At 35.8% G+C, this 12,884-nt stretch overlaps 1 protein-coding gene across 2 annotated transcripts in view; it reads right to left on the reverse strand.

The window, feature by feature from the left end:
* The window catches only part of LOC128660623 (epidermal growth factor receptor), a 364,961-nt gene that overhangs the window by 76,639 nt on the left and 275,438 nt on the right, over window positions 1–12,884 (reverse strand). For both annotated transcript variants that reach the window (XM_053714554.1, XM_053714553.1), the window contains exons 12-13: window positions 10,945–11,138; window positions 8,422–8,554 (exon numbers count right to left, since the gene is read on the reverse strand). In XM_053714554.1, the coding sequence (XP_053570529.1) occupies window positions 8,422–8,554; window positions 10,945–11,138 (327 nt within the window). The remainder of the gene's footprint in view (window positions 1–8,421; window positions 8,555–10,944; window positions 11,139–12,884) is intronic.

A 12,884-nucleotide genomic window follows, 5' to 3' on the forward strand; every position in this document is an offset into this window, starting at 1 on the left:
ATTCAGATCTCAGAAATAGTTTTGCAGACATTATGAAATAGTGAAATACCTTTGTTTATGACAGCATGCTTTCAGGAGGTTTAAAAGGATTTACAAAAAAACAAAAATACCATAAAAGAACACATAAGTCTTCCGTGGAAAGTCTTGGCAATTGTTTCGCACTTGTAAGTGGCTCTGAAGCAATTGATTTCACACACAAACACAACAACATTTTCTAGCAAATTAAAGGGATGCAGAAGTGATTGTTTCATATAAAACTTGTATTTAAAATGTATTACAGTTATTTATTTTTGTAAATGGATTATAAAGTGAGATCACTGTTACAATATAAAGCAGTGGGACATATACTTATCAGCCAATTAGCATTTTAAAAAAACAATCTTTATTTCATACAAAAAAATAAAAATATATATATATATATATATTAATGTTTAGTGTTCTTTCATATTCATGATATTCTTAAATGTTTCTTTCCTTTAAATACAAGACAATAGCCAATTAAAATTCTGATATCAAACATATTTTATAAGTTATCCATCAAATATTAATCTTGGTTTTTTTTTATTTAGTTTACCCTGTTATTGCAATGCTATGGTAGGTTTAGTCATCTTTACCTTCACCTTACACATGATAATTATATCATAATATTAACAGGTCAGAATTGTACAGTAAATACAGTGTATGTCAGATAAAAATATGGATTTGCTTATTTAACCCCATGGCTACAGGGAATTTCAGAGAAAAACTTGCCCAAAGTACCAGAGAATTTGTAGCAGTTTTGGTATCACTCCTTTTAAAAAGAAATAGAGCCTTTGTTGTGTTTTTTTAAGTTACCTATGAAAAATATATATATATATATATATATATATATATATATATATAAAACATTTTTGCATAAAAAGAGCTTTCAGTGGATGACAGTTTCAACTAGCTATTTATTTACAGAATTAAGAAATTATTGTAAAATTACCTCTTGAACTGTAGAAAAAATCTTTGTTCATCCTCTTATTCAGCTAAGACCAAACATACTGTGTATATATATATATATATATATATATATATATATATGCAGTGGATATAAAAAGTATACACACCCCTGTTAAAAAGTCAGGTTTCTGTGATATAAAAAAATGAGACAAAGATAAATCATTTCAGAACTTTTTCCACCTTTAATGTGACCTATAAACTGTACAACTCAATTGAAAAACAAACTGAAATCTTTTAGGTAAAGGGAAATAAAAAAAAATAAAAAAAAATAATATGGTTGCATAAGTGTGAACACCCTTTTATAACTGGGGAAGTAGCTCTGTTCAGAATTAAGCAATCACATTCAAAATCATGTTAAATAGGAGTCAGTACACATCTGTCATTATTTAAAGTGCCTCTGATTAACCCCAAATAAAGTTCAGCTGTTCTAGTAGGTTTTTCCTGACATTTTGTTAGTCGCATCCTACAGCAAAAGCCATGGTCCGCAGAGAGCTTCTAAAGCATCAGAGGGATCTCATTGTTAAAAGGTATCAGTCAGGAGAAAGGTACAAAAGAATTTCCAAGGCATTAGATATACCATGGAACACAGTGAAGACAGTCATCATCAAGTGAAGAAAATATGGTGCAACAGTGACATTACCAAGAACTGGATGTCCCTCCAAAATTGATGAAAAGACGAGAAGAAAACTGGTCTGGGAGCCTGCCAAGAGGCCTACAGCAACATTAAAGGAGCTGCAGGAATATCTGGCGAGTACTGGCTGTGTGGTACATGTGACAACAATCGCCCGTATTCTTCATATGTCTGGGCTATTGGATAGAGTGGCAAGACGGAAGCCTTTTCTTACAAAAAAAAACATCCAAGCCCGGCTAAATTCTGCAAAAATACATCTGAAGTTTCCCAAAAGCATGTTGCAAAAGGTGTTCTGGTCTGATGAAACCAAAGTTGAACTTTTTGTCCATAATTCCAAAAGATATGTTTGGCGCAAAAACAACACTGCATATCACCAAAAGAACACCATACCCACAGTGAAGCATGGTGGTGTCAGCATCATGCTTTCGGGCTGTTTTTCTTCAGCTGGAACTGGGGCCTTAGTCAAGGTAGAGGGAATAATGAACAGTTCCAAATACCAGACAATATTGGCACAAAACCTTCAGGCTTTTGCTAGAAAGCTGAACATGAAGAGGAACTTCATCTTTCAGCATGACAACGACCCAAAGCATACATCCAAATCAACAAAGGAATGGCTTCACCAGAAGAAGATTAAAGTTTTGGGATGGCCCAGCCAGAGCCCAGACCTGAATCCAATTCAAAATCTGTGGGGTGATCTGAAGAGGGCTGTGCACAGGAGATGCCCTCGCATTCTGACAGATTTAGAGGGTTTTTGCAAAGAAGAGTGAGCAAATCTTGCCAAGTCAAGATGTGCCATGCTGAAAAACTCATACCCAAAAAGACTGAGTGCTGTAATAAAATCAAAGGGTGCTTCAACAAGGTATTAGTTTAAGGGTGTGCACACTTATGCAACCATATTATTTTAGTTTTTTATTTCCCTTTACCTAAAAGATTTCAGTTTGTTTTTCAATTGAGTTGTACAGTTTATTGGTCACATTAAAGGTGTATAAAGTTCTGAAATGATTTATCTTTGTCTCATTTTTTAACATCACAGAAACCTGACATTTTAACAGGGGTGTGTAGACTTTTTATATCCACTGTATACACATATATATATTTTTGGATCATTTTAATGTCTTTATCTGCAGCTATGTTTAAATGATGCAATGGCATAACTCTCATTTGGTAAAGAAGAACTTCCCATATTCTAAAATTCACCCCAAAAATGATATATATTTTAAAGAAGACAACCCAAGGTATTGATTGAGGCCCATTTTGGTATATTTCATGCCACCATTTGGTCAACAAATGCAATTTTATATATAAATTGTTAACTTTTTCACAAACTTTGGTTTTCTCATTGAAATTATTGTTCACTTATAGCAAACATTCATGGCTTTGCAATTGTATTTTGGAATTCCCGGCAGTGGTTAATCAGTTAGCTGTTAAGGGTAATATTTGCTGTAGTATAGGGATTCCCATCCCACCTTTCTTGTCCCAATCTGATCCGTCTCAAACAGCTCTCTTACCACCACCCCACACACACTAGAAATCACCATCTTAGGTACTGGCAGCCAGTTTGCATTTTTTTTTTTAAATATCTATTTATTTATTTATTTATTTATTTCCCAGTAATGAGGTACAGCAGTTGTTTTTTTTTTTTTTATTATTTATTAATTTATTTTCTTAGCCAGCATTTTTTTCTGTAGTGTAAGGACCCATCCTCCCCTCTCCCCTGTTTGCCCTATTGTAAGGAAGTCTCTCCTAACTTATTTTGTATTCCTATTAATCATTTTAATTCAAATTCAAAGTCAGGTTGTACCTGAATTTTGGACAGTGGCATGATTATGCATCTATATCTCTTTATATAACATTAATATTGTATTTGCCTCTGGAACGGCTGCTTAGCATCAATCATTACTTATTAATTTGTTTCTTTAAAACAACCCCTACATCTTTATATTTCCTATTAATTTCCTAAATTTGCTTCCAAGATGCATAATTTTACAGTAATCAGTGTTAAATCTCTTTTGCCATTGTTTAGCCCATTTGTCAAACATATGCCAAGACTTGTAAAGCAAGCATGTCCCCTTCTTCATGAATTAACCTAACATAATTTAGTATTATTAATTTATTAGCAAAACATGTGAACACTGCTCTCTGATCCTTAATTTGAGTCATTGTTAGAGATCTTGAAAATAATTGAGTTGGATTACAATCCCTGTAGGACCTCAATTGTCATTTTAGTCTGATTAGAATATGGTCTTGTTACGGTACCAACAGGATACCAAGGTTAATACCAGATGAACAATGTCCTGCATAGGGAATCAGCAATTCACAACCAAGCCAGTTTTCAGGTTTAAAACAGAATGACATTTATTAAAGGCTAGATGCCTAGTATTTATACAGGTTTGACACCCCCCGCCCCCCCAGATGGGGGTTGAAAGACTGTTGTACATTACATGGAGGGAACAAGCCCTTTGACATGATACAATAGAATTATATTACTTAAACACTTCAACCACAAGACACTCTTGGCCCTTCTTATCACTTAGGCGTTTTCTCTCTGGAGGTGATCAAACAATAGAATGCTTAGCACTAATTAGATTATAGCTGGAGCCAGCAACTCTGTCTTTAGAAATTAGTTTCTTAGCTAAACACAATTAACTCCTTCAGTCCTGACAGAAGGGTCTGTCACATATCTCCCCCGTTGTGGAACACTCCGGCAGACCCGGCTTGACCCTTTGGCGGGTCAACCTGGGGATGACCGGACTAGGAGGTGGTAGGCATGTCAGTTTGCCAGGACAATCCATCTGTATTCCCGTTATGAGAGAGAATTCCTGTCCATACAAAGAAGGGTTCAACTTCCTCAGTGCCCAGACTAGGGCTAAACAGTCCTTCAAAATCCCATCAGCTTCTTTACGAGTTTTCTGTACCTGCTCTTTATAGGTATCCACAATCCCTTCATACTGACATAGGGTGCCCTTGAGTTGCTGCACCTCACTATGAGCCAGCGTCAGCTTCTCCTCAAGTGTCGCTAAGTTTGTCTTTAAGGTTTCATGTCCCACTCTCAAGCTGGTGTTTTCTGCAGTCTGTCGGTGCAGCTTGTCTAGCAGAGATTCGCGTTCTAAACGTGCTTTTTCCTCTGCGCTCCTCTTCTCCTTCATCAGCGCATTGTAACGGGACCTCCACGTATCAATAGCGGATAGAGATTTACTGAGCTCAGCGTCCTGGGGCTTAGCAGCAGGTGGGTCAGTCTCTGCTGCACGGATCTGGGCATGGGTAGTCACAGAGTTAACATCAGCGGGACCCATAGGAGCGTAGGCAGAAACAAGGGGGGCCAAGTCATTTCCAAGAAGAACATCAGCAGGTAAGTCCTTCTTGACCCCCACATTCACAGGTCTAGCGCCCACTCCCCAATCCAAATGTACCCTGGCAACAGGTAGGCTGAACACATCGCCCCTTGCTACCCTCACAGCCACAGTGTCTCCAGTGTACTGTTTCTCAGACACCAAGTTCTTTTGAAGCAAGGTCATGGTAGCACCAGTATCCCGTAGACCACTGACCTTCTTCCCATTCACTTTAACCAGTTGCCGGTTATTCCGGTGGGCAGCTTGCACAAGGTCTGCCTCATGTAGGATGCTCCAGCATTCTTGCGCCTCTACGTAGCGGGCCGCAGGCTGAGGATTACGCGGGATTCCGCTGGCAGGTCTTCTCCAGGACTGCGCTTGGTTCGCTGCGTTTAGGGGACACTCTGGTCTTTTGTGCCCTAGTTGCTTACATCCAAAGCATCGAATCGGTTGTGAGTAGCCCCGCAAATTGAACAGGGCTCTCTGAGGGTAGTTCGTGGCTGGAGGCCGTGTGGTATAGCGGTGCGCCGGGGTTTGGTAACTGGCAGCTGCTGGGGTGACTGGGGGTCTGTACTCCACTCTAGCAGGGGGCTTAGTGGTAGCAGTGTCCAGTTTGCGGGCATCCGTATACTCATCTGCCAAGCGAGCCGCTTCCTGCAGGGTGGAGGGTTTACGGTCCCGAACCCACTCTCGAACTCCTGCGGGTAACTTGTCGAAGCAATGTTCCAACAGGAATAGCTGCAGCACCTCTTCCCCAGATATGGCTTGGCACCCCGCTATCCAGTGAGCTGCTGTGCGGTGCACCTTACATGCCCACTCAAGGTAGGAATCTCCAGCTAATTTAACAGTGTCTCTGAACCGCCTCCGGTATGCCTCCGGTGTAACCGCATACCTGGAGAGCAGAGCCTCTTTTACCGTATTATAATCCCTGACTTCCTCATCTGGAATGGCCCGAAAAGCCTCTCTGGCCCGGCCGGATAATTTTCCAGATAATATCGTGACCCAGTCCTCTGCGGGTACCTTGTGTAGTGCACATTGCCTCTCAAAATCCTCAAGGTACCCATCAATCTCTCCTTCTGTTTCCAGGAAGTTTTTAAAAGCTGCAAAATTTACTTTTCTCTTTTCCATCTTAGTCAGTATTGTAATAATCCCCCTCTTCCTGAGGTTACTGGCTTGTGTAGTTGCTCTTCTGGGCGATAAGGTTCATTCCGTCGCTTGCCACCAATTGTTACGGTACCAACAGGATACCAAGGTTAATACCAGATGAACAATGTCCTGCATAGGGAATCAGCAATTCACAACCAAGCCAGTTTTCAGGTTTAAAACAGAATGACATTTATTAAAGGCTAGATGCCTAGTATTTATACAGGTTTGACACCCCCCCCCAGATGGGGGTTGAAAGACTGTTGTACATTACATGGAGGGAACAAGCCCTTTGACATGATACAATAGAATTATATTACTTAAAGGACCAGTAAACACAGCAGATTTGCATAATCAACAAATGCAAGATAACAAGACAATACAATAGCATTTACTTTGAATTTCAAATGAGCAGTAGATTCTTTTCTAACTCATTTTAAAGTTATGTATATTTCCACTCCCCCTGTACCATGTGATAGCAATCAGCCAATCACAAATGCATATACGTATAGTCTGAGTTCTTGCACATGCTCAGTAGGAGCTGGTGACTCAAAAAAAGTGTAAATATAAAAGACTGTGCACATTTTTTTTAATGGAAGTAAATTGGAAAGTTGTTTAAAATTACATGCTGTATCTGAATCATGAAAATTTAATAAAACCTGAGTGTCCCTTTAAACACTTCAACCACAAGACACTCTTGGCCCTTCTTATCACTTAGGCGTTTTCTCTCTGGAGGTGATCAAACAATAGAATGCTTAGCACTAATTAGATTATAGCTGGAGCCAGCAACTCTGTCTTTAGAAATTAGTTTCTTAGCTAAACACAATTAACTCCTTCAGTCCTGACAGAAGGGTCTGTCACAGGTCTATTTACTACAAACTCTTTATTGTATACAATTCATGGCCTATATTCTTCCCCTGTGACCCTGCACCTCTATGTGTCTAATAAATTAATGCATGTAAAAAAATCAAGTGTATTGGCCCTTTAAAATCATGATTATTAGCAACTTGCCCTCATATTACACATTGAAAGTAAATGCGATCAAATGAGTGAAAACTAAATCTGCGCTAGTCAGGTTAGTGTGACTGTTTGTGTAAAGCATTAGGGCTAAATAAAAAGTTGCAACCAAACACAAGGTAAATCCATTAAAATACAGTGTTACATATATATATATATATATATATATATATATATATATATATATACACACAAACACACTATCTAATCATATAACTATTTTAAAAAGTTATAAAAATGTATATGTTATGTATATATGTGTATACATGTGTATTTATGTGTTTATATGTAAATAAATGTATATACATACATATATACACATATAAATACATATATACACATATATACATATGTATATATACTTTGAAGCCCTTTCCACTCAAATAACTGAAAACATGAGAAATCATTTTTATTCAATTGTAATATTTAGTACCCTGTTTTACTTTGTAATTTTTTTTTTCTCCATTGAAGCCTACAGTAATAAGAAGCTAGCGAGGTTGCGATATCCGAAGCCCAACAGATAGCATGCATTGGCCTTTGCTGTCGCACAAACATTTTACTGTGCGTGTTAAAGTTTACTTCTGGTGGTGTTTGCCCTATATGTGATTGTATTCTGCATGCCTCTGCCAGATATTTTTTAATGATTTTGCTATTAAAGGGACATTAAACACTAATTAAATGCTAGATAGAATGATGCATTCACAGAAAAGATTAATCTGGGAATAGCATGTAGATGTATTTTTTAAAGTTTCATTAGCGGTTTAAATAGTGACAAAATAAGTGTAAAGTTTTAGTGTCTATAAAACAATGGGAGCTGCCATGTTGTAACTTTGCTGTAGCCAATTAGAGACCGTTATAAATAGGTTACTAGAGTGTTCAGCCAATAGATGTGTGGAATATAACAGTGTTGTGCACTTCCATTTTTTTAACAGGAACTGAAAAGCTCATAATTTCAGAATCGAAATACAGGGAAAGGGGTCAAAAATAGATAATGAAAGTATATTGCAGAGTTTTTTTATATTTACGATTTATCATTTTATCATTACCATCTCAAAGTGTTTAATGTCCCTTTAAAAAAAGCAGCAAACTTGTCTAAGCCACACACATCAAATCAAGCTACAAATGTTGCCACACAGGAAAAAAGTTCGAAAATACCCGCATGAAGGTGAATTGTAGAAATGCATATCTTTTTTTAATTTAGCGGTTTCAGTGTAGTTGTATAGTTTATATTTCAAAACAGCAATGGCTGTTTGTGGTTACAATAAAAATGAATGAAAACAAGATATTAAAAAAAAAAGAAAATCAGGTTTTTACCCAGTGTAAAAGTTGCAGGTCTTTACACATTCTGTGCCTCGGCTATACAAATGGCAGGAAAAACACTGAGACGGTCCAGGCCCCCAACATCCATCTTGGCTACATAACTCATCACAAACGTTTCCTTCAGCAGCTAGAAAATAAATAAATACATGCATAAATAAACAAATACTTAAATGGATAGTATAGTCAAAATTAAATTTTCATGATTCAGATAGAGCATGCAAGTTTAAGCAAGTTTCTAATTTACTCCTATACTTTACTCCTAATTTTTCTTTGTTCACTTGGTATCTTTATTTGAAAAAGCAGGAATGTAAGCTTAGGAGCCGGACCATTTTTGGTACAGCACCTGGGTAGCACTTGTTGATTATTGGCTACATTTAGACACCAATTAGCAAACGCTACCCAGGTGCTGAACCAAAAAAGGGCCGACTCCTAAGTTTACATTCTTGTTTTTTTCAAATAAAGATACCAAGAGAACGAAGATAATAGGAGTAAATTTGATACTTGCTTAAAATTGCATGCTCTATCTGAATCATGAAAGTTTAATTTTGACTAGAATATCCCTTTAATGAATAAATAAAATAAAAAAATCAACCATTTAATAATGAAAATGATAAACTGATAAAAAGAAGATTAAAAAACAACTGCAAGCAATTGACAGCATGAGTCGGTTTTTCTAAGCCATTCCAGTCCAATAGAAGAGCATTTAAATTTGTAAACAATCTAACAGGAAAATCTAGTTAAATGGATATAAAAGTGCAAAAATAAATTGCTGTTCTGTGTTAGAGCATTTTATTATTGCACTGTTTCTTGTATATAACTATGTAGACATGATAATCGAACATTTTTTCTTTCCATATAAAGAAAATATTTTAAAATGTATAACAATATTTTTTTTAATAGATGGTTCTGTGCTGAACAACCCCATTTTTTCTGTAGATGTTGTTTTTGTCAGCCAGATTGCAGTAGAATTCCAGGACTCAGTGGTAATTAATCATTCACTTCCTATTAGTTACAACTTAAATTTGAGCATCTTTTACTTAAATTGCCATAAAACATGTTGAGATCGGTGCATATCCAAAAAGGGCTAATAAAGTAAAAAATTGTTTGCATAAAAAAATTGTTGGCAAGTATTTTAAAATAATTTTCAAAGATAAGCAAAATTACTTAAATAGCCATGCTGTCTGGAGCAGTCGGCTCCACCCCCCTTATCAGTGTTTAGACACAGGCATTGTATTTCAACTGAGTTTTAGGCATGCTCCAGCAGAAAATCACTGTGCACTTTTGCATTCTACTAAAACAACAATAGATATAGATACAGCCATAGAAGGAAATGTGTGTGTGTGTGGGGAGTTAAAGTTTTACAATTCAGAAACTAAAAAGAATGGGTTAATGGCGAGGCACTGCAGTATAAATTTACAGGTAAAATAATTAAAGTACATATTATCATATTTTGTCTCTATCCCAACTTGTTTTATGTCCCTTTAAACCTTTTTTACACACATTTTTTAGATTGTTTAACTGCTGCTCTTTAATATATATGACAGAAAAAAAAACAGTAATATGTCCATTCAACTCCTGCAGAGGGGTTAAACACATGCACTTCTGTTCCAGAGCTGAACATGCCTTGTAATTGGTGTCTTTGCACATATGCCTCGTCATTGGCTGTCTTACATATGGCTCAGTGCATTGCTGCTCTGTAGCTGACTTTAAAGTATCATTAAACTCAAAATGTAATTCCTTATAAAATGTTTACTTATGCATAGCTTTAAAACTTTGCATTTTACTTTTATTATTTAGTTTTCCGGCTTTTTCAGTAGTTTAAAGGGATATAAAACCTGATTTTTTTTCTTTAATGATTCAGATAGACCATAGAGCATGCAATTTTAAGTAGTAAGCGCTACCCAAGGTGCTGAACTAAAAATGGGCTGGCTCCTAAGCTTACATTCTTGCCTTTTTAAATAAAGATGATACCAAGAGAACAAATACAAATTGATAATAGGAGTAAATTAGAAAGTTGCTTAAAATTGCATGCTCTATCTGAATCATGAAAGAAAAAAAATTGTGTTTTCATATGAAAATTGTCATGTTTCAACTGCCCTCAAATTTAGGTTGGAGGGCATTCTGTAAAATGTAGAACCCTGATACTGCTACATACTACACAGTGATTAGTTAACATCTACAGGAGCTTGTTTATACATGCCACTAATTGGCCACAGCAAAGAAAGTAAAACAAGCAAACAAACAATCAATCAAGGGTGTCTGAGACTACAACAATACATATAAATATTTTTTAATTACAGATTGAATTTATCCTAATCCATTCATTTTGTGTGTAGATCATCTGCACTGGAGTGGATACATTTTTAAACATAAATTAAAAATGTACTTTAACTATGTGTTTAATCCTTTTTATATGAAGATATGGCTGTACAACACTATCTAAAAATAAAGTTGTCCCATGAAGGGTTGAGACTTTTTATTAATTATACCTTACAAATATAAAAGTGCACAACTTACCGCACTCCTCTGGACTTTTCAGGTTTGTGAATTTCACTTGTTGATTTGTTCTACAGATTTTGGTCCAGTTGAGGCTATCAGCAAAGCAAAGGCTCTTGCTTGACCTAATTGAAATATCGCCATCACTCACTTCTTTAAGTGATCTCAATCCCAGTGACTTCAGGTGATCAACCAGTACACCCAGAGTGTAACCACTAAATAGAACATAACATTATACATTTAATCTATTTGATTTTAAATATGGAACTACATTTTTTAAGTTAAAGTTTAAAGCAATACATAAGGTTGATCTAGATTTTTGCTTAATTTAATTCTGCTATTTTAGGGCTAGATTACAAGTTGTATGCTAACTGTAGTGCGCAAGCGATACGGGGTATTTTGTGGCTCTTTGCATGTGATGGAAATATGCAAATTAGAGTTCGAAGTATTGCCGGTTTATTTAACATACTTTGGAGAGGCGATTTGCCGGTTTCAATTTGTAATCACTTGTGTGATACTAATTTAAAAAAGTACTTCTAATACTAATTTGCATAGATAATAAGGACGTTGGGCACAGGTTCATACTAAACGTTTGGGACCTTAGACTAGCATTTTGTGCATTAAGAAGAGAACCACGCCCCAGATCATTGATTGGTAGCATATGTGTATTTAAGGTTCCTGTATATTATTGTTTAACATGCCTGATGAAACGCGTTGTATGCGGGGGTTTAGCACAGCTGCTTAGTCCCCATTTTTTGTAAATTTGTTTTTATGTGGTGTTTTAAAATAAACTTTTAGATTTTTATTCTGAACACGCCAGTGTACAACTCATTGATTTCCAGTAACCTTCCTGAAAAGGATTTGTCTTCCAGTGGGACCTGCGAGATCCAGTTAACTGGTGTAAGAAGAGCTAAAGCACTGTGTATCTCCAATAGGGATGGGCGAACGTTTCGCAACATTTGAAAAATTAAACAAATTTTACCACATTTGTTTGTTCGTTTAATGTAATTGTATTTCTAATGTTTTCTTTAAATGTAATATTCGATTCAAATTTTTCTAATAATTCGATTCGAATTATGCAATATTCAATTAGTTAAATTCAAATTTATATATTTATAATAGTATTTCTAATGTTTTCTTTAAATGCAATATTTGAATTATGCACTATTCAAATAGTTAAATTCAAATTTATATATTCGTAATAGTATTTCTAATATTTTCTTTAAATGCAATATTCAAATTATGCAATATTTGAATTTGAAAAATTTGTATTGATATATTTGTATCTATTATGTAGCAATTTACTAAATTCCCTACCACATGAACTATTGAACTTCTGAATAGTATTTGTTAAACTGAATGTGGACACTCGATCTAATTATGAACATTCAAATTCGAAAGTGACATTCGAAAACTGTAAATAGCATTCGATTATCAAATTTTAAAGAATATACGTTCTAAGCAACATTCCATTATGTAAATCGAATTTCTGCAATAACATTTATTCTAACATTCGAATTCAAATCTAAACACATTCACCCATCCCTAATCTCCAACTGGTGTCCAACAGCACAAAAGAGTGCTGCAGCAAGATGTGAGTGCCCAGTTCTCGCTTGTCTGGTGATTTGCAAGTGTGATATACTGATACGCATAAGGCACCTTCTTAATTGTTTTAGACTGCTAAAGTCCCGGTATATGGACTAAGAAGATTAGCCTATGGTAATACCAGATCTTTTTTGGGTGACTACACTCTACTATTTGGGGTCTGGAGCAGTACCATTTTTTCTTGCGAGGAAATGTACTTTTGGGAGTTGATTCCCCTAATACTATTTAATAACTTTATTTTATTGGAAAAATATGTATTTTTAAGTACATACACATTTGAGAGTATATATACAGTGTGTGTTAGGTTTAGCCCCCCTAGTGATTTATTTATCATTTTGATTCCAGTTAAGTAATAT

Source organism: Bombina bombina, chromosome 5, assembly GCF_027579735.1.
Source record: "Bombina bombina isolate aBomBom1 chromosome 5, aBomBom1.pri, whole genome shotgun sequence".
In the NCBI taxonomy this organism is placed as follows: Eukaryota; Metazoa; Chordata; class Amphibia; order Anura; family Bombinatoridae; genus Bombina; species Bombina bombina.